The following is a 21,873-nucleotide window of genomic DNA, read 5'->3' as shown; positions in this document are numbered from 1 at the left end:
CATTGCACACTGTGCCCCAACCACTTGGGGAAAGCACACGATGTTGAAGTGTGCATCTTTTGGAAAAGATTATAAGTTTGCATGTCTTTGGAGATGAGGCACATCATACAAGTTGCTTGCAGCAACAGTCAAGGATGGCCTGAATTCTTGAGGGGCAAAAGGTAGGAAATGAATAGCGGGCTTTGCTATTAAGAACACAACTTTACGGAATAATATAAAGGAATATAAATTCTTGTTAAGAAATCTACACCCACTGTGCATGCTATAGGAAATACAAGACAGGAGGACTTCTGTCCTAGTTTTATTTTTTTTTTACAACACCTGCTTCAATGAAAGATTGAAACAGTCAAACTAAAACAGACATTATATGCTCATACCATTTACAATATTTACATAATATACATTTTTTTTGCTCAACAGGTAATTATAGTGCAAGTGAAAAGAATCACTGGTGTAAAAAGTTAAATTTTCCTGCTTGAACTAACGAGTGGGGTAAATGCACTTCACAGTAAGCAAGCGTAGTTGTCACTTCACAGTGACAGGTCCTGCTGAGCTTTATTTACACCAAGCCTAAGCCAGAAAATTGATGACTGAGTTCACAAGTGATCCCTTCTTCATTCTAACATTGAATATCAGAATCGCAGTGTTGAACTTTCTATTGTGCAAATAGATAGCAACTAATTGCAAATGCTGTTGTATTAAATGCTAAAATATATTTTAACTTCCTTATTATACATGCTATAAAATTACACTAAAAAGTTCAAGTTTCCAAAGTAACAATTAGCTTTATATATATATAGTCTATATATAACTTTTTAATTTTAAATTTTTTAATTTATTTTTTTTTTTAAATACCCAGGATAAAGATATACCAGCTTCAGTATAGCTGTGGTTTTTCATAAGCATCTACCAAAGTACTGTACATAACCAAAGCCTCATCTAAGACTTAGTTTTCCGGGTATGCTACTTTGGTCACCCTTTCGTTCTCCCTCCCCTTCTTTTTAAAGTGCCTTTCCACACATCTCACTCCCTGGCTGTGCTACCTTTTAACCTCAGACTATGCTGCCCTTCTGGCAGAAGGGCTGAAATTCAGTCCCCTCCAACTAATAAGCCAAGTCACTTGGCCAGACGGACAAGCAGCTGGCGACGTTTTTCACCTCTTGGAGTGTTCCTTCAATAAAGTACTGCAATCTCCAGGTCAGACATAATTTAATTCGGTCAAATACCTGACATGAACAGGAACTACTTTAGACCGGATTTCATTTCATAGCCATGTACAGGCGTGCTTTTCCATACACAAGCTGTACCCACGCTACTATGGCCTAAGTGCAAAACAGAGTGCACGGTGGTCTCAGCTGCATGGTTCAACAAAAAGCAGTCAAATTTTACAGATACACCTTATCACCCACCCTAGTTATTTTCTCCATGGTTTTATCCTCAAGTAGCACCAACCATTTAAAATTTTCACCTTTAATATATATATACACACCCTTTAATATTTTTTATATATATATATATATACACACACATATACCTGGTATTGGTACGTTCACCACAGGAGAAACTTATTTACAATTAGTCGGAAAAATTAAATTGTATCAAGTTACAGTATACCAAAACAAAATTGGCATTTGTGCTTTCTGTTTGTACAGGAGTAATTTTTGTCATTTCAAAAAAAGTTTGTATTTTTATTCGCATCAAGACATCACATGATGAAAAAAGTTAGAAAACAGCTAGGATTGAGAATTACAGAGCATCAGCTTTCCTCACATGCCCCACTAAGTCTACAGAATAGCTGCTTTCTATAAAAATTCTCCATTCAAACACCTATGTGGTTACCCAAGCTTGCTTGAGGATCTTCTTAATAAATAATAACACAGAGCAGAAAAACCATGCATCCCGTCTTGCACTGTGCACATTCATGAGATAAAAGTTTCTGCCTTCACTGAGTAACACATTAATAAAACAGCAGTTAAACTTCACTTTTTACTCAGGACCTCAAAGTGCTTTTAAAAAGAATGAAATACCCCCATTCTACGTGGTAGTTAAAAGAGGCACAAGGAATAAGGCTTGAATTACTGTCTTCAGACACTGACCAGGCCGTGGAAACCCAGGGCTTAAACTCCAGATTCTCTCCAATCTGTTCACCAGGTTGGAGAATCCCATTTTCTCAGGTAATCTCTACTCTTGGATGTAGATGCTTGTTTATAATCTGTAACATTAACAAAAAAAATAGTGGCTCCACAGCCCAAACAGCCCAGCTGTACTTCAGTAAAGGTAGTTCTCTCTTGAAAGCATGAAATAGTTTCATAAGAAAGCTGTTTGATTAAAAACAGAGCTAAGTTTAACCTTCATAGCAACTTAGTAAATACAGGTAGTCTGATACAGCAGGCATAAGTAGCTCTTTGACTGGGCTAACAAGTATTTTCTGGGCAGTTGTAATTTCAGCACAGGGCTACGTAAAAGTGACCACCTGCCTCATCTGTTTATGCTTCAGTAACCACTGGAGACCAAAAAAGTATTGCTAAGATATATAATATTAAATAACTCATTAAAAACTAAAGGTGAATTTTTATTCTTTTTTAAAATACAAGGCCTGTCAGGCTGGGCGCTGAAGGCAGACTGCTGCCATCCACTTCAGGAACTAAAATATACAGCATGTGTACTGTTACTTTGCAAGCATTTTCATTGCTTCAGGAGTAAGAGATCTTCTGTGTCCTAATAGGAAGTCATAGCATTCACATTCATTTCAGGAAACATTAACCTCTGGCGGACCACAAACTACTCTTCCTTTAGCTATTATCTATGTGCACATTTGCAATGCTTTTCCACAGGCTTCTTGTAAACGGAGGTTTCTTCTAGTCCTCCGTTTCGACAAACTACCCTCTCAGAGATGGCTGCAGGATCCCTTTTTCAACGAGGTGAGATTTCAGGGATTTATACACGCTTAATTGTTGCTCGGGCTGAAGTATCAACAGCTGTTTCAGTAATTTGCTGGGACTTGGACCCCTGTCAATGAAAAAAGAATATTTTTTTTTGTGAGCAGGAGCTCTAAAGAAACTTTTCAACAGCTTTCCATTTTCCTCTTGCTGCACAAACAATGCCTTCCCTTTTTTGGGGACACCAAGTTACGGATTTCTCGCAGTCTATCTCTTCAGGACGCATGGGTGAGCATTACTGGCAAAGCATACTCCTTAGCTCAATTTGAACAGAAACTAAAAAGCATTTCTTGTATTTGCTGTCAAATGGGGATATTAAGAAGGCTTATGACAAGTAAGATTCACTGATTCATCCTCAATCACTGTAATCAACATTTTTCATCAACAGATCTTTTTCAGTTTAGTATCTGTTGCCAGATAAGTTGTGTACTGTTGAACTAAACGGAAAGTTGTCTAAGTTGGTAAAGAAAACCACAAATTAAACCAAGCTTTTCTAAATAACAGCCTCATTTTTAGCTAGTCACTTATTTACAGTCTACTTCTAAGATGGACCAAATACGAGGCAAAGGATCTGTTGTTAATTAGGTATCTAATAATTATTTAGTCATATGCATTTACAAAACTAAGGACATGTATCACTTTGGACACCCACAGCCCCTTGATCCCCTCCCTGCCCCAGGAACTAAAATGACTGACTGTAAGAGAATTGTCATTCCCATGATTTCTTCTTGAAAGCTGGTGTGGTTCAGGGAAGTTGAGCAGTATTTTTAAGAAGTTGTCTCCTCTCATTAACCATAGTGTTTTCATCTTACTCAGAAAATCCCAAGTTAAGTGACTGAGAAATACTGAAACTTAGAGGAAGAACTGCAGTCTCATAATCTACAGGCTCTTCAGGAACCACACAGGGAAAGCAGATGCTGCAGCAACCCTCCTGCCCAAAACCCCATCCTTATACCTCCCTGTAAAGGAGGTAAATTCTAGTAAAACTTCTAAGAGGCTGGTATGCAAAACTTTCTGGTATTCAGGGTACACAGGTTACCTTTAACAGTAGTCACAGAAACATTAAGGCATAGCTTGAACCTGACACAAATGCTAGGCAGTGACATATGTTTTCTTAATAGTTCTGTATTTGAAATCATTGCATAAATCAGATTTCGAAACCTGCAATCTCTGCTATGCTAACAGTGCGGGACATTACTTATATGAAGGAACTATGGTGCAGCTCCTATGCAAGCTTAAGCAGTTAATATTGTAAAAAGCCCATACCTTATGAAGCTGGTGATATAGACATGAACAAAAGTGGCCATCAAGTACTGACAATCAAAGCGATCCATTATCCCACCATGCCCAGGGATTGTGTCTGCGAAATCCTTTTGGGTGTGAAGGATGGGGAGAACCGGGGGGAGGGAAAAATCATGGTCAGTGATTCTGATGAAACACACTACGATGTATCACTTGACAGCAGCACATTAAGGCCGCAATTAAGCTACAGTTTCACTGCATTGAGCCAAAAAGTGCAAGAGCCTCCTTTGCTAAAGTAGTTTTTAACTGCAAAGGTGAGTCAAGGGGTGAGAAGAAAAAGAAGAGATGAAGCACCTTGTCCATAGTATCACACAAGAGGACAGTGGTAGGTCAAGTGCAGGTTTGCCAGTACTGAGTACACTTGTGTGCCTATACGTACTTCATTTTATAGCAAGCCTCTTAAGCTAAAGGCTGTCGTCTCTTGCCTCTGCAGAATCTAATTCTCCTCTTTTTTACTTTTATTGCTTTATCCTCTACTGGTAGCTGCCACTGAAGCACTTGTTACCAGGGAATATATATTTGCTACAAGAGAAGCAGTAACCTGCAGACTCTTTCCACTGTCTAACACTGGCTTTGCAAGTCGTACTGCCCATTCACCTGCTGTTTTTTTCACTGGTCTCTTGGTAACCATAGTTAAAAACCTCAATGTATGCATACAATAGAAATATATTTAACTGAATCAAAAAACCCTGTAGTGAAAAAATTATCACTACTTAAAGAAAAATATTTCTGATCCAAAGCTCAATACACTACCTTTGTGTTACCCAGCCTTGTCCGTAGAACAGGTTTATCAGTCAAATGACCCACATATATCCTTTTCTTCATCCACACTCACTTGTGCACTCACTGGGTGAAAACCCTGACCTTAGTCATGTGGGGTGGCTGCCAGCAAGTTAAACCAGTACTGTGCTGGTGCCACTCCAGCACTCCAGTGCTGAGCAGGCATGGAGTGTCTAACCTAGCCTATGTGCTGCCTTCAGTAATGATTCCACAATACCCCTGTCTTCCAACAGTCCTTTTGTCACCACCTTGGGGGCCAGAAGTATTAAAAAAATATTTACTTTTTAATGTTCTGCTTTAAGAATAAGTGCTGCTTTTCAGAAGCATTTTTTTCCCCCAAAAGCCCTTCTTCACACAAAGTCTTTTGCTACCTGGATGTACAGGTATGACAGCACATGAGGCTGTAGCTAGCAAAGTGCTGGACAAGCTGCTTGGACCGGCATAAGAAAGAGGGGTAAGTACAAGCACATGTATGGGGGTTCAGCACAAACAGAGAGGTTTATATGCTTCTGTGCAAAGCATGTGCCAAAACTGGTGGACAAAGGGAACAAGAAGAACAAAAACAAGCAACAGGATAAGAATTACAGCAGTCCTACCAAGACATAAAGAAGGTCAGAAGGAAATTTGGGGCTGCCCTCTTCCCATACTCCTGCTGCTACTTAATACCAGCCAGGGACAACACTGCCACAAGCAACAGCGCACATTTTGCAATAAACAGAGGTTAGCACGTCACATCATTTGCCAATACACACTTTTGTTATAAGGCGGCACTGTATTGGCAAAGGCAGCCAAACATCGCATGCTTTGGTCAACCTGACAAGTTAGCATCTGTGTACTACACAAATACTATTGGTAAAACACATCCAGCCACAATCCAAAGGGTAAACGACAGTCGGTGCTTCTTAGGCATCTACAGATTGCCTTTCATGTCAAGTATAGTATCTCACATCTTGCTTCTCTAAACCACTTCTGCAATGTGACCTGGATGAGTAATTATCAATCAAAATATGAAACCAAATTATTCTTAGATTTCCAACACTAAAGTCACATGTTGATGATGCAAAGTTTTAAGAATAACACATACATATATCTGATAAAACTAAGTACTGCTGCTGATGCTAAAAACCAGCTCGAACATCATCGCACCTTAGTAGGAACACTAGGTACTACAATGAAGGATTAAAAAAACCAAACAAACCCACCGATTTATTTAATTCAAAGAGAAAACCAAACAAAATTGGCTTACAGAAGTTGTTACACACCTTGATTTTGAAAGCTCTTTTAAATCCACTGGCAAAGAATCCTCCAAATGGCCCAATTAATGAGGCAAATGTTGACAGTGCAATGCTGTGCATCTGAAATGGGTACATATTCACTGTTTCCTACAAGAAAAAATAATTAGCACTGTATTTCAATATGTTTGATTGTAGGCATTTTAAGCTTAAATATTTTTAAATGGGGCTCTTACAGAGCAAATTTCTGCAAAGCTCCAGTTTTCCTGACACAAACTAATACTGTAGAGAAAGGAAAAGTAGACACACTGCAGAAAGCTGCTGAAAGGTCTGGTCATGTGAACAGGATGAAGTATTTGGGGTTGCTAGAGCAGCTGACTTTAACAAATGATGTGGTTTTCAGCCAATCCTTTAGCTGATCATAAGGAACAATACTACTAATCCTGTAACGTACGATGGGACTCTCTAGTCTTTCCTGGCTCTGCTTTTCCAGCTCCGTTTCCTGTAAACAAAGGAGCTTTCCACAAATTCCTAGTATTGCTCTAGTAAGTGACCCAATGCTCTCCACAAACTTGTCACCTTCACGCAATTCACTGTCACTTCTTTCAAGTGCTCTCACAAGATAGATATGAATTTCTCACTAGTCCATCATACTGTCGCCTTTGTGTATGTACAGCAATAATGGGAGATAAAAGGTTTACCCCCATTAATACTTTTTGGGTTGCATTTAAACAGATATTTTTCCTCTCAGCCTGTTCACAGACTTGAAATTTGTTTTGATCCTTTCAGGTTCTTACAGATAAGAGAGACTTCACTGGCAACAGATATCTGCTTTCCTTCCTGACACAGATTAGAAAAAAGGGGGGGGGGGGGTGGGTGGTTGGGGTGTTTTGGGTTTGTTGGGTTTGGGGTTTTTTTTGATTGGGGTTTTCTGGCTTGTTTGGGTTTTCTGTTTTGGGGGTTGGTGTTTTGGTGTTTTTTTGTAACTCAGCTTTGAGCACTTTCAAGTCAATGGTAAAACCTCCAGCCTTTGAGGGAATGCTATGCTGGCCTCATCCCTGAGGGCAGAGCACACCTTGCTAGAAAGTCTTGAAAAATACCATCTGTAGCTGAAAAATCCTGTACCTTGTGTTTCTAATTTGCATGACAGCTGGCCAACACCAATTAACTCCTTGACTGGTTTGTGCAGTTATCTCAAGACACCTTTCTTTTAGGCTAAACTATTCAGTTGGTCAAACAGAAAAGTTTATGAGTTGGAATTAAGTCCATTTTGTTGGAAGAACACAAGGCTCAACATCTTTTGACACCAAGCAAAATGTCTTCCAAACATAACATCTGGTCATACTTCTGAGAGAGAACATCAGGAATTGAGTAACAGAGGGAAAACCAAACCCAGGCTGTTGCCCAAACAAGTAGATTCAATTTTACTTTCTATAAAGTGCTAAAACTAATTCTTTCCTCAAAAGGCTTGTTAGAGCCTGGAAAAAGTACTCCAGAAGTGCCCACGGAACTACAATCTCTATTTAGTGTTAACTGATAGCTCTCTATTAGACTGGCACAGAGCTGGGCATTCCCATCTCATTGCCCTTTACCAAATACACAATATAGCTGGACGCAGATTTTTCTCTGCTCAGTCCACATCATGTTTTTGTGCAGAAAAACCTTTATTAAATTTGCAATCAATGCCACAGTCCCTGAGGCAACAATACATTAATTCGGTGTGAAAATCTAAGAGCTCCTTCTAGATGTAATCTTGCTTTTCCAAGTACCAACTGTAGCCATTAATTACTTTTAGTCTTAGGTTTGGTTGCTACAGTTTCCAGTTTGTGCTTTCTTCTTGTAACCATATCAACTTTTCTCCTTCAGTGTTACACCCATGTAACCACAGGTAACATTCATTGCCTTCCCCAGTGCTGTGCACTCACTCTCTGTGCTGAGTCACTGCACAAGAGAGGGGAGCACTGCAGAACCCGCTTGTTCTGCATTTATCCCAGTCACCTCCTCATTGCCCTAAAGGAAAGATAATGACAGACCTCTTTGTTTCTCTTTGGTATTCTCTTCCTGTTGGAGTGCCTCTAGAGCCTGTGACTTTGGAAGCACTGCTTTGTATGGTAGGATAATTGATGACCTATTTCCTGACAGGTAAAGATACAACAGCTTACTTAAAAAGAATTTGCAGGCTGGGTGTGAGGAAAAGGGTTGGTGACTACATTACTCATACTACTACTGGAACTATTACTGGTAGTCCTTTTTCACTCAGCACAGAAATAATGGGATTAACTCGCAGGATGGTATGTGGTGAAGAAAGTACAAGTCCAATCCTACTAACAGCAGTTACACACTAGCTGAAAACAGAATGAACTTCTACAAGATTACTTAATCTTGCTACTAATTTGGGCCATAACAAGCCTTTGTCCACTTTCCACAAAAATGTAAAGGTTGCTCTTCAAAAATAGGTTTGTCTGCAAAATGCTTAAGTGACATCCATTGCCAGCACAAAGAGAATACCGGCCACAAGAACACAGGTGGGTTTCCTTGGGTTACTCCAGCAATGCATTTAAATTCTGCTTGGGTGACCACCTCCCCTGTCTGAGCAACAGGGAGGCTCATGGTATCGATTCAGTTCTTACCCTTCAAGCCTTACCAGCATTCATATACCTTCCTAAAAAGGTTTAGAAAACCATTCGAGCTGCAAAGTACGATTTCAATTTTAACCAAAGCCTTGATTTTTTCCTTACCCATCCCAACACAGCCTGAAGCAATGGTGGCACAGAGTACTTCTTCATCTGAAAGAGCTCTGAAGGTTCACACTCTGTCACAAATCTGTTGGTTTCGCTGTTATATTCCACAGGGCAGACAAAGTACTGATGTTGAGCCAAAAAGTAGGAAAACTGAAAAGCAAAACAAGGACTCCTGACATAGGCATTTGTTGTTACAGTCAAAAATCATACTGTAATGGATGACTTTGTCATCACAAGCTGAGGATAATGAAAATCTTTTTAATAACAAAGAGACCCAGAATGGAGTAAAATTAGCCTGTTTAAATTAGAGAATGCCTCAACAAGGCAGACAAATGTGGACGTTCAATGCACTTAGTGATGATTTCCCAACTTGTTTTCATTTTCATATCTCTCAAATTCATATCTACTGGATGTTTCTGCATTATGAAATCCCAAAATGTTAGCCACTCATCATTTCTTTGCAGTTCACTTCTCCATTAAAACTTGAACTATTGCTTCTACCAAGTTTGGCTGTTACGAGTTCTGCTGACCTTGGGGATAAATAACTTACCAGAACAGTTACTGTATGCTGTTAATCATGTTCTATGCACATGGTCAGCATAAACTACTTCTCAGGAGGAATGTCATTATAAAGTATGTAATAAAAAAATACTACTTTAGAAAGATAAATAATGCTATCTATAAACTTCAATTTCAAAATAGATGCAACTAATAGATAAAACAATTCCAGATATATTAACAGTATTGGCAAAAATGGTCACTATAACCTATTCAGGAGAGGTGCAAGCCTTGCCTAGCCTTTCTAGCTAGTTACGAATTGGCAGAATTCTCTAGCCACAAAAAAACCCTAACTCTTAGGCTTTCAGCAGTTTGAGATGACCAAATTTGTCAGTAATTTCACTTCAAGTAAAAACAGGAAGTTGAAGACTGAACCTACACAAGGAAAGTCCTGTGGTTACTTACAATAAATCCAAATACAACTGTGGAAAAGAAGCCTCCAATGAACCCTTCCCAGGTCTTCTTGGGAGACAGCTAGGCACAAAAGAGATAGCGTTAGCCTCATCAGTTGCATCACTGAACCCTTTTTTACTCTATTTCTGGACCTTGTTTGTGAAAATCAAGCTCCTACTCGGTTTTGCAAAGATATGTGTGAAATACTGAATGTTAGCAGCCGCAGCCACTGAACGTGACAGATAGAGGAGTATGGCAAGGACCTGTCCGAGACAAGGAGGGAAAGTGTCACAGTTTGGTTGGTGCCACTGGGCAACTTGAGGGAACAGAGAGCTCCCTTCCCATCTGCTGCTGCTGTCTGGAGGCTGCTGCCTGCCTCTGGCCACAGCTGACCCTGATTAAACAGCTGAGCTCCTTCAAGCAGAAGACTTGGAAACCTTCATGAGCATGCTATGGCTCTGCTAGAGACCTCTGCTAGCAAGTGCACATTTAGATAGCAACAGAAGCCTGGGCGTTAGGCAACTACTGCTAGGGATGCCCCTCGGGAGACACTAGCTTCCTACATACAGACTGGCAAACTAATACAGCAAATAACTGCAGGCCTCAAGAGACCAGCGTAGCAAGCTATTTTCTTGATCAAATTCTATCACATTTTCAATTTAGGAACAGTTTAATATCAGAACCAAGTAAATACCCAAAAGTTAACATGGCAACATCATGAAAATAGTAATTCATGGCTTTCTGTAGGATCTTGTATATTCTACCAGAATAGGAAGATTACTACTTGAGCCCTTCCCAGTGCTACGTCAGCAAGGTCAAATGAGGAACAGGTATCTACGACCTAGAGGCTTATTTCAAATTACAGTTTCTGTACAGTAAGCGTGCAGTTAAACCTGAATATGAAATCCAAAAATGTAGCGATTATAAATGATGATGCAATAGACTTGAACTTTATTATACTGTAATGTCAATAATATGTTCACATTAATCCCAGTTTCCACTTACAAATCTTCAGAAACAGGTTAGTCAATTTGTTTTTTTAGCAAAGATGTGTATCATGCAGTACAGCAGAAAGTATTTTTTCCCCATGAACATTGTTTTTGAACAAGTATCAAAAATGCTATAAATTGTAAAAGGTTGTTAGTGAAGTGCCTAAGTACATACCTTAATTAATGGAGTTCTGCCAAAGAAGAATCCAAAAATGTAAGCGGTAATATCATTGCAGATAACACTTGAAATTGGAACCAGAAACCTAGAGAAAGACATTAAAAGTTTCATGGAGAAAAAGAAAAGCTGCCCAAACCTAAACACAGGACAGAAATTGAAACAGCAACATTTCTTTCTGGGAAATTTTTCTGTAGTATTTAGAAGGAATTACATTTCATAACGTGCTCACCTTGTTCCGTTATGAGCAGCATATTTAGCTATACTAGTTTTAGTCTTCAGCCAATCAAGACCATTACAAATCCATGTTAGTTCAAGTTAAAATATCGTTTTGGTGCATGAGCTTAAAATATGAACAGGCTGGCTTTTTCCTATCAGGCTTGAAGACTGGTACCACAGTTAAGAAGAAATCAACAAATATAGACATGTTAATGTTATTGGTAACATCAAAGCAAGCAAATTCCTTGTAAAGTTTAATGATACTTAAATTTAAAAAAGAAAAGTTTTCCTTTTTTTCCTCTTCTCAGTTTGGAGCAGCCTGTGTTAGCTTTCTAAAGCTTCTTTGCATGCAGACAGCACCTGTTACTCAAGTCTGCTAACCTCTTTTTTTTTCCCCCTTTTCAAAGCAGGGATGTAATAATAAGCCAAAAGTCAGATTTTGTGGCCATCTGCCAAATTGCCTAGCACCAGTGGAAATACGAAATAGTAGCTTAGCAAGGCAACCAGGTTCAGTTTTTGGCACACGATCATGCTTTGTCAGAGGCTTTGGGTTTTCTTTCTAACTATGAGCACGTCTTTTCTGCAATAATCTCCCCAGCCGTACATTTATCAGGAAAAGAAAAAGGAAAACATGCAGTATTGTGTCCTTGGAAGAACACAAACCATCTTCCATGTGCTTCTTCCTTCCTCCTCTTGTAATTTACCCTGTCCCTAAAGAAGTGGGAGGTGGGAAAACATACCCTCTCTTTCAGGAGTGGTGTTAAGTAATCAAGTTTAACCGCATCATCAGAATTTAATATATCACTGGAAACGGGGCATTAAGATGGCCAAACAATATCCAAGATTTAAACTCTTAAAATATTTCAAGTAATCTGAATTTATCTGAACAGGGGAGTGAGCAGGGAGGGTGGGAGAGAAGGCGGCGAGATTGGGGATTTCAAATTAAATGGTCCAACTTCACTACCTCTGAGCAATCTGAAGCTCCCAAGTAATTGAAGAAGAATTGCTGGATATTCATCCATTCAGGAAAATGCTATGGAAACTATTTCACCAAGCATGCAAGCAATCCTATTCCTTGCAAGTAAATGAAGTGGTTGTTCAAAACTACCGTATTTGTGGCTGCCAACCTAAAGAGGTTTCTCCTTCCCCTCCTGTATCCTTTATCTCATTGCTCCCAACTCCCCTTCCAACTAGACATTAATGGTCTTTTAATTTGTGCTGCTTTAACTGTTCCCATGATTATTCCATAACCAGATCTATGTAAAAGAACCAACCTTTCAATGCAATAGACTTACAAATCAGTTTATTACTGTCCCCTTACCAGATCATGCCTTCAAAGAGATTTTGGATGACAAGATGAGATTGAGTTACAGTGATCAGCAAAGTGACATGAGTCCATGCGAACTGTTAACAATGCAACAACACAACAGTTAGTGAAAACACCGATCCATACACCTTGATAAATACTGGCATGTCAGCTAGAGGAGCTATTTAGGAGCTCACAGGAAAGACCAGTTCTAGTGATAATGCAAGAAATGTGTGCATACAGTATATCACAAGTTACCTGGCTTTCTGAAGCAAGTACTGAAACTTTAACAGGTTTCCCCATCACTTACCTCCACCCAGAATTTTTTAACATGCAGTTTAACATCTGATTTAATAAGACGTACACCTTCAGCATGAAAGCAGCAAAGAAACGTAAGCAATGTGATATTCTGTATATACATATAACAGACATGTTAGAACTGTAACAATAAAATGGCAATGAACTATTCATGAACGAGTCGTGTTACACAGATGTGGATATCTCTCATAACGGAATACCAGTCCTCTTATGAAACATGAAAGTTCTCAGGATTAGCAAAAACAAAGTGTTAATTTTTCTGCGCATGGTCATTTAAACAGTCATTTTCTTCACATTACTGTACGTATTTGGTGTTTATTCCGTAGCACCAGTGTACAATAAACTGGTTTCCAAACAGCTTACCAATAAAGATTCTCAAATAGATTTTATTTTCCAAAAACTTTTAAATCAAGAACTGGTAGTTTTTCCACAAAACACCGAATTTAAGCACTCTACATGTCTGGGCAATTTAACACTCAGAGAATTAAAGAAGTAGGACATTCCATCATCTCATGTGTTTTCCTATGGCAGCCAGCATCTACTTCCAGTTAAGACAACTCAAGAAGGCTGAAAGGGGGGGGGTGCAAAAACTGACTAAAGGTTTCTGAAAATATTACCTGCTGGTTAATTAAAGCATCTCTGCAGCAAAAGTTTTAGTATTTGTACAGTGCTATTGGAACACCACCTAAACATTGCCACCAGAGATGAGGAAAAGGCTGAGGTACTCAGTGCCTTCTTTGCCTCAGTCTTTAATAGTGAGACCAGTTATCCTCAGGGTACTCAGCACCCTGAGCTGGAAGGCAAGGATGGAGAGCAGAATATACCCCCCCATAATCCAGGGGGAAATAGTTAGGGACCTACTAAGCCGTCTGGACACTCACAAATCTATGGCACCAGATGGGATCCATCTGACAGTACTGAGGCAGCTGGTGGAGGTGCTTGCCAAGCCACTCTCCATCATTTATCAGTAATCCCGGTCAACAGGGGAGGTCCTAGATGATTGGAGGCTTGCTAATGTGATGCCTATTTACAAGAAGGGTCAGAGGGAGGATCCAAGGAACTACAGGCCTGTCAGCTTGACCTTGGTACCGGGGAAGATTATGGAATAGTTCATCTTGAGTGCGCTTACATGGCATGTGCAGGACAACCAGGGGATGCATGAAAGGCAGGTCCTGCTTGACCAACCTGATCTCCTTCTACAACCAGGTGACCCACCTAGTGGATGAGGGAAAGTCTGTGGATGTTGTCTACCTGGACTTTAGTAAGGCCTTTGACACTGTCTCTCACAGCATATTCCTTGAGAAGCTGGTGGCTCATGGCTTAGACAAGTGTACTCTTTGCTGGGTAAAAAACTGGCTGGATAGAGAAGCCCAGAGGGTTGTGGTGACTGGAGTTAAATCCAGTTGGTGGCCAGTCACAAGTGGTGTTCCCCAGGGCTCAGTATTTGGGCCAGTTCTGTTTAATATCTTTATCAATGATCTGGATGAGGGGATTGAGTGCACCCTCAGCAAGTTTGCAGACAACACCAAGTTGGGCAGGAGTGTCGATCTGCTCGAGGGTAGGAAGGCTCTACAGAGGGATCTGGACAGGCTGGATTGATGGGCCGAGGCCAACTGTCTGAAGTTCAACAAGACCAAGTGCCGGGTCCTGCACTTGGGTCACAGTAACCCCATGCAGCGCTACAGGCTTGGGGAAGAGTGGCTGGAAAGCTGCCCGGCAGAGAAAGACCTGGGGGTGCTGGTTGACAGCCGGCTGAATATGATCCAGCAGTGTGCCCAGGTGGCCAAGAAGGCCAACGGCATCCTGGCCTGTATCAGAAATAGTGTGGCCAGCAGGAGCAGGGAGGTGATTGTCCCCCTGTACTCGGCACTGGTGAGGCCGCACCTCGAGTCCTGTGTTCAGTTTTGGGCCCCTCACCACAGGAAAGACATGGAGGTGCTGGAGCGTGTCCAGAGAAGGGCAACCAAGTTGGTGAGGGGCCTGGAGCACAAGTCTTATGAGGAGCAGCTGAGGGAGCTGGGGCTGTTCAGCCTGGAGGAGAGGAGGCTGAGGGGAGACCTTATCGCTCTCTGCAACTACCTGAAGGGGGGTTGTAGTGAGGTGGGTGCTGGTCTCTTCTGTCAGGTGGCTGGAGATAGGACGAGAGGAAATGGCCTCAAGCTGCGGCAGGGGAGGTTTAGATTGGATATTAGGAAAAATTTCTTTACTGAAAACGTTGTCAGGCATTGGAACACGCTGCCCAGGGAAGTGGTTGAGTCACCATCCCTAGAGGTATTAAAAAAAGCACATAGACAAGGCAGTTCAAGACATGGTTTAGTGGGCATGGTTGATGGTTGGACTCAATGATCTTAAAGGTCTTTTCCAACCTAAATGATTCTATGAAAACCAAATGGCTACCCTCCTTGTCTGTCCAAACACTGTGTTACCACACAGTGGATACATGTCTTCCCTCTGTTTTCCTGCAGTTCTTAGGTAGTAACACCTTAATGTTTTCTTAGGTAGTAACACCCTAATGTTTTCTGGGCAGGCACCAAGTGATATGACTGACACCACTTTTTTTCTGCCTTCTTTCCAGAAGGGGGAAAAAGGAAAAAAAAAAAAAAAAAATCATGGAAAATTTACCTTGTGCCAATCTGAAGACGAGGACTTATTTTGCAGGTTAGAAGATAAAGACCACCTCTCCCAGAAAAGCTGCATCTCCCTGTCAGGCAAGTTCTCCCACAATCACGGTAAATTTTTTTGAGTAAAAGATTTTTTTATATGCTCATACAGGGCTCAGCTAAGTCCTAGTCTAGAATTAGGGATCCTCAATGGTAAAGTGCTACCTAAAGCACTGTGGAAACAGAGGGGTTAACTGCAGTCCTAGAGCTTTAGGAGATCTTTAAGGTTGCACAATGCTCTGACTGGTCAAGTTCTTTAAAGACAGAAGCTGTACTGCGTTACTGGTTTACTGTTGCTTCTAATCATTCCTATATATAGGAAGGGGGGAGGTTCAGTGGGACTTTTGGGGTTTGTTTTGGTTTGGTTTTGGGTGGGTTTTTTGTGGTTTGTTTCTTTTTACCTGTGATGTTACAAAATCAGTTTTTGACCTATGAGATACACATAAGAAAAAGGTTCATGCTCTTGATTAGCTACTATGCTGTTTATCAGGTGGACAAATAGAAGAGATGAGAACACCAGTTTCTTTCAATAGGTTAATGATCTATTGAGGCACAGCAGAGCAGAAGACCAGAACTGCTATTAAGTGTCACAGAATAAATCTTCCACACAGGGGTTAAGATCAAGTTCCCTTCATAGTACTTCAGTGAGGCCTCTACAACACTTGAGTCACAAGAACCACTCCCACGCTATGCTGAACTATATGGCTTCAGACCTGGGAGGGAGATGCACACCCCTTTCTCCAGGAATCTCTTTCCTATCAGCCTAAGGGAAATGTATCATGTTGTATATGCACAAGGCCTCACCCATGAGAGCTTGTATTGACTGAAAGGTCATATCCCATGATATAATTATAAGCTGCAAGGTGAACAGATAGCAAACAGCCCAACACGACTTAATTTCATGTTACTGTCAGTTTAAGCACATTTTCCACACCCTTTTCCAAGCTATTTTATGAACATAGGGACATGACTGTTTCTAGTGACATTCATAATGTGAGTGACCACAGCAAAGTGGGTAATACACACCATGTAAAACTGCAGACGATAATGTTTCTTCACTAAACTCAAAACAAACATGCAGAAGCCTGTAAAACAAAGCAAGTGTAGTTTGTACCATCTTATATTTAATTACACTAAACTGTGATATACCAGTAATTCTCTTCCCTTGAAGCAGCTTTTAATCCCTCTGCTGCTGGGAGTGTTTGCTTGTATTCAGTTAAGTGTACCTATAGAATTATTCTCATCAGAGCACAAGATTTAGTTAACATCAGTAAAAAGCATCCATTTAATTACAAGGCCCCATCGTAGACATCAATTTTTAGGGGAGGAGACCATCACCTTTAAAAAATGCTCAGAACACTCAAAAACCAGGTCGACAAGCTGGTTTTAAATAATTAACAGAAATAATTGAAAGGAAAAGACCAGCTTGCCCCTTTCCCCCAGACAGGCATATGGTTGCATGCAAGGCAAGCGTAAAGTGCAGGCATTGGAGAATTCAACTGACTGAAGGAAATATTCTGGGGGGCTAGCAGAGCCCCTGGGACAACTTTGTATGCCAGTAGGGGTCGGAGGCCCTCAAAAGACCCTTAACACTGGGGACAGACCTTTAGTGATCCCACGATCCCAATGCGACAGCCGCCAAGGGGCTCTGCTGCGCTCTGCCTCCTGCTTTTGCTCATGACTGGTTTGTCTCATCTCTCCCCTCACCGCCCTTCAGTGGTCATGAGGCATTAGTTAAGTCAGTTTCCTCATACCAAACCCAGCTGAAAAAAGTCAAGTTTTGCAAAGCTGGTTTCAATTTTGCGATCTAAGCACCCAGTAGAATTTTTATCTGGTTTAAAAAAAAAAATTAACGGTAGACAGACTGACAGTTCATCATGAAGATCAGGTTTCTTAATATATTTTACAAGTATTTGCAGCATAGCAGTCTCCTGTCCCTTAGGCCAATCCGAGTCTTCAATTGATTTAATTTTAGGCTAAAGTAATATTAACTGCATTGCTGAAAACACTGTGGACTATATTTACATGTTCACAAAGCAATACCCCACAAGACTGCCAGCTTTTGTCTCTTCTTCCTAGAGACGAGACCTTTAAAAAGTCTTTCTTTGGATAAGGAAAAAAATCTATCCATGAGGCAAGCATCTGAATATCTTGCAGGCAAAATAAAGCCTCAGTCATTTTGAATAATCAGTTTAAAATATATTAGTAAATCTGATTGCTGTAGACCTGCCAGAACACTTGCACAATAAAGCACCAACCCAGCACAGCAATTACATATGCAAGTCATCTCCACTGACTGCCAAAATAGCGTTCACGTATTCAGGTACTGAGCCCCAGTTCTTCATAAATCGAAATTACTTAATGCTTACTTCTCTTGAGCACTATTGGCTCAACTTTCTGAAGATCATCTACTTGTTTAGGCTGCTTTCTTCTTCTCAGTGAATGCAAAATTTATATTCATTTTTTCACAGGAAAACCTGAACTGCAAACACCTAATTTCCTTGAACATCAAGAGGAAAAAGAAACTGAAAGTGCATAAAGTTGGGGTACGATTATTTTTTTTTAAAGAGAAATAAGCACAGAAACAAATGCAGCATGAAGTTTCATTCTTGCAATTACCTTCACTTACCCGTTAAATAGAGCGCAAAAGATATAAACCTGTGGTAACGAATTAGGAATTGAAGCTGTTCTCTTCTCTGAACAAATGTAGCAAAATAATCAGCTACAGTCTCTCCATAAAAGAAGTAGTTCACACAGAGCAAAAAGTACCTACAACATAAAACAGCTAGAAGTTATTTTAACAAAATAATATATATTAATTGTCATTCTTAAAAACAAAACAAACAAAAAACCACAACAAAAACACCACATAAAAGAAAAACCAGAAGGGTAGTAAAGACATGTGATAAAAATAAAATTCAAATATAAATCCAGTCTTATACTTTTGGGTCGGTGCCTCCTCTGACGAGCCAATTTTTGTAATTTACTTCTTCTAAAGCAACTGCACTAGAAAACCAAGCACATTTTGCAGGATACAGTTGGAAGATTCATTCATCCTTAACTACAGTATTGAATACTCCACACCTATGCAAGTTCTTTTCAGATATTCTAAAAGCAGAGAACAAGTATCCGCTATCGTCGATAGCAATTGTGCATGTTCTTTTCCTGTATGCTAACAAGGGTAGTTTATGATTTCTGCCCTACAAACAGGAAAAAAGGTACTTGCATAACGAATCCTCTGAGGACAGTGAATCTGACATGGGGCTTGAGGATCTGAATGTAACTAAACCTGTCATCTGGCCTGAAGACTCTCATCTGAAAGAGTTACTGCTGCATCTCCTGCTCCACTCCACCATGCAGTTTGCCTTTTAGCTTTCTTGACTGACCAATAATCTCACAGGGTTAAATCCATCAACTAACTAGTAAATGCAGCTATGACTACAAGTTTTTCAAAACAATTTTGTGGGAGTAAGTCCACAACAAAGTTCAACTGATGTGAAATGTCACCTTCAGCCATCTCTTTTTGCAGGATCTTCAGAGAAATTCCTTTCAGTCAAAACAGTCAGTACACAAGTAATTCTGTCACAGGTTTTCATACAAGTTCAGTTACTCAGCTTTCTAGAGTTAAGTCACAAATGGGATCCTCAAATGCCAAGGCAGCACTCAATAAAAACCAATAAATAGCAAATCCAAAACCACTAGGAGATGCAACATACTAGGCAACGTACTCTTCGGCTTATTACCAAAGTCAGCCACAGAAGATAAAAACTTGTGATTCAAGACTGGATCTCCAGATAGTCTCAGAATGATCCATACTCATTCTCTTCCCCCTAGCAAATGTTAACACTCACTTTGCAAGGCTTCACATGTCTAAATAAGCCAAATAGGTGATGTTCGGACAACTAACAGGATTCTCTCATCTCATTGAGATGTCTTGGTATTTAGTCTCAGTGGCAAGATGTTGGACTGAAAGGAGCTTTGATGTTAACTAGTGTGGCAATGCAGAGGAGTTGATTTTGTGCTCCACATATGAAAGTGACAGTGATCAACTGCCAAAGTAGGCTAAGTGGTAGAGTGCACACCTCCTCTAAAAATTTTGGGAAGACCACAGAATCATTCATGCATGAGTCTGCTCTAGCTGCAGGACCAGAAGCCATGGAATAAAGCAGACAATAGATAAGTCCCCCAGATAATCCAGGAGTGACCAGAGGGGAACTCATTAGCATTTACAGAAGAGCCGACAGCTGGAATCCACTCCATTACACAGTAAAGTTGCTTCTAGAAGTGAAGAAGCAACGTGACAAGAGACAGGGAATAACCTAGCTATTTCAATTCCTTAAAAAACCAAACCAAACATGAAACCAAAACAACACAACATAGGTCATGTCTGAAGCATTATGTCCTTAAGCACTTTAGAGACTATATTTCCCCAGCACCTTACATAATACTGACTCTAATCAAAAGCCTTTATTTTTCCTCCCAGAGCTCAGAAGAAGAGTTGATTTCCCCAGTTCTATCCAGCCCTATATAAGCTAGACATTGTCACAAGTATCTGGGATTTGCCAGAAAAATTAATCTCATCTTTTGGCTTTCAGAAGATCCCCTAACACTGTATTTATGCAGTCCTGTGATTAAGTGTACGATTGGAAAGGATTTAAAACTTGTATATTATTATTTTAATTCTTTGTGTGTGTGAAGAGGAGCCTTTAAGATACCTGTTCTATATATTTCCTGTGCAAGGTTAACAGCCAAAAAAAAAATAAAATAAAAAAATCAAAGCAGTTCAGGTAATACATATCAGATGATTATTTGGCTATGCACATTTTTAGATAGCTTACACATGCTCAATTCTGACTTAAAGCATATATGCATGCATACATATATGGGTACATATATACATATTTATAACAAGGAAAAAAATTGAAGTAGTAAAAGGCCAACTGACTTGTCCAAGTTCACAGGTGGAAGACAAATACAGAATCCTGTATTAGAGACAGATGTCAAGTTTTATGTCTGCACATGACCTACAAAGCTATCATTCCACCAGGACAGGATATGAAGAACACGAAGATTTAAGTTTCACATCCCTACTTATTGATGTTCTTGCTTGCTACTCACCAGCTGAGGGATCTAAACCATGGTAAATCATACGAGTGGTAGACTCTGTAACCTATAGTAATGATTTCGTGGTAACACTTCACTTGGATGCTTAAGACCTAAAATAAGAAAAATAAAAAGCTATGTAAATATGCTGCAATTGTTTCTTAAAGGCAGTAAGTAGTACTGCAACCTGCATTAAGGGGAGAAATTATTCTGAATTCAAATTCCACAGGAAACAGACAGCTTTAAAGCAAGTCCAAGGAAAACTAAAGCTCCATCTAACCCCCCCCCCTCCCCCAAAACCTCAAAACCACTAGGTATGCTGAGAAAAAACACATTGGGTTAGCTGCAAGAATATGCTCATGAAACAAGGGAAAGCTCCTGACTTTTCTTCATTAAAACAATTTGGCAGCAGCAGGTCAAAAGTACTTCCTGTAAAGAAGGCTCTTCTATTTCTTTTGGCTAAGTTTTATCCTTAAATTTAGTTTAAGAAATATTTTCTAGCCCAAATGGAAAAAACTAGCTGTTCAACACAACTTGGACACCCAGGTCTTCCACTTGCAAGCATCTCATTAAGGGCAATTAGCACTGATGATTAGAAGCAAAGCTCGTCTAACCCAGGTCTGAATGTCACACCCTCCACAGCCTTTATTTTGTTTTGCTGATCTCACTACTTCAGCGCTTGCCCATGCAAGTCTGGTTGTATGTCCTGTCAGTCTTTGGGCTCCAAAGGACTCTCTGCCAGTCCTGTCTAATCCACAGTCACCAAACAAATTGCCCTGCCCAGATATCAAATATTGCCAAACACAGGTCATCAGTAATCCCATGCAGAGGCAGGAGTAAGAACCTACCCACACCGATCGCACATGCTGGCATGCTAGACTTTGCAGTATTCTCTTACCACCTGCATTCATTAATAAATTTCATCTTGCTCAATGTGTGAACACAGTCTAAAACAGTCTTACACCACCTCAGTGAGTTAATTTTGAAGCTCCCCTATCTCATGCTCTTTCTTCTACTTAGCCTACATTAAAAAACTTAAATGCTATATGCAAGAGCAACATTAAGGACTGCAACTTACAGTGGAAAAGGACACTGGGGTCCAAAGGCGTGAAAGCTTGTGCCCGTTACCTTGGTAGCAGGCAAATATAAAACATGCCT

General features: G+C 40.1%; 1 protein-coding gene across 1 annotated transcript in view; it reads right to left on the bottom strand.

Moving 5' to 3' along the window:
* Window positions 1-375: 375 nt before the first annotated feature.
* Window positions 376-21,873, bottom strand: part of CDS1 (CDP-diacylglycerol synthase 1) — a 37,079-nt gene continuing 15,581 nt past the window's right edge. Inside the window, exons 4-13 of the mRNA XM_075023377.1 lie at window positions 20,731-20,828; window positions 18,242-18,381; window positions 16,639-16,697; window positions 12,650-12,732; window positions 11,110-11,197; window positions 9,958-10,026; window positions 8,992-9,144; window positions 6,284-6,403; window positions 4,206-4,309; window positions 376-3,009 (exon numbers count right to left, since the gene is read on the bottom strand). Of these exons, the coding sequence (XP_074879478.1) occupies window positions 2,880-3,009; window positions 4,206-4,309; window positions 6,284-6,403; window positions 8,992-9,144; window positions 9,958-10,026; window positions 11,110-11,197; window positions 12,650-12,732; window positions 16,639-16,697; window positions 18,242-18,381; window positions 20,731-20,828 (1,044 nt within the window). The 3' untranslated portion in view covers window positions 376-2,879. The remainder of the gene's footprint in view (window positions 3,010-4,205; window positions 4,310-6,283; window positions 6,404-8,991; window positions 9,145-9,957; window positions 10,027-11,109; window positions 11,198-12,649; window positions 12,733-16,638; window positions 16,698-18,241; window positions 18,382-20,730; window positions 20,829-21,873) is intronic.

This window comes from Buteo buteo, chromosome 1 (genome assembly GCF_964188355.1).
Source record: "Buteo buteo chromosome 1, bButBut1.hap1.1, whole genome shotgun sequence".
NCBI lineage: Eukaryota > Metazoa > Chordata > Aves > Accipitriformes > Accipitridae > Buteo > Buteo buteo.
This window is presented reverse-complemented; position numbering and strand designations above follow the sequence as displayed.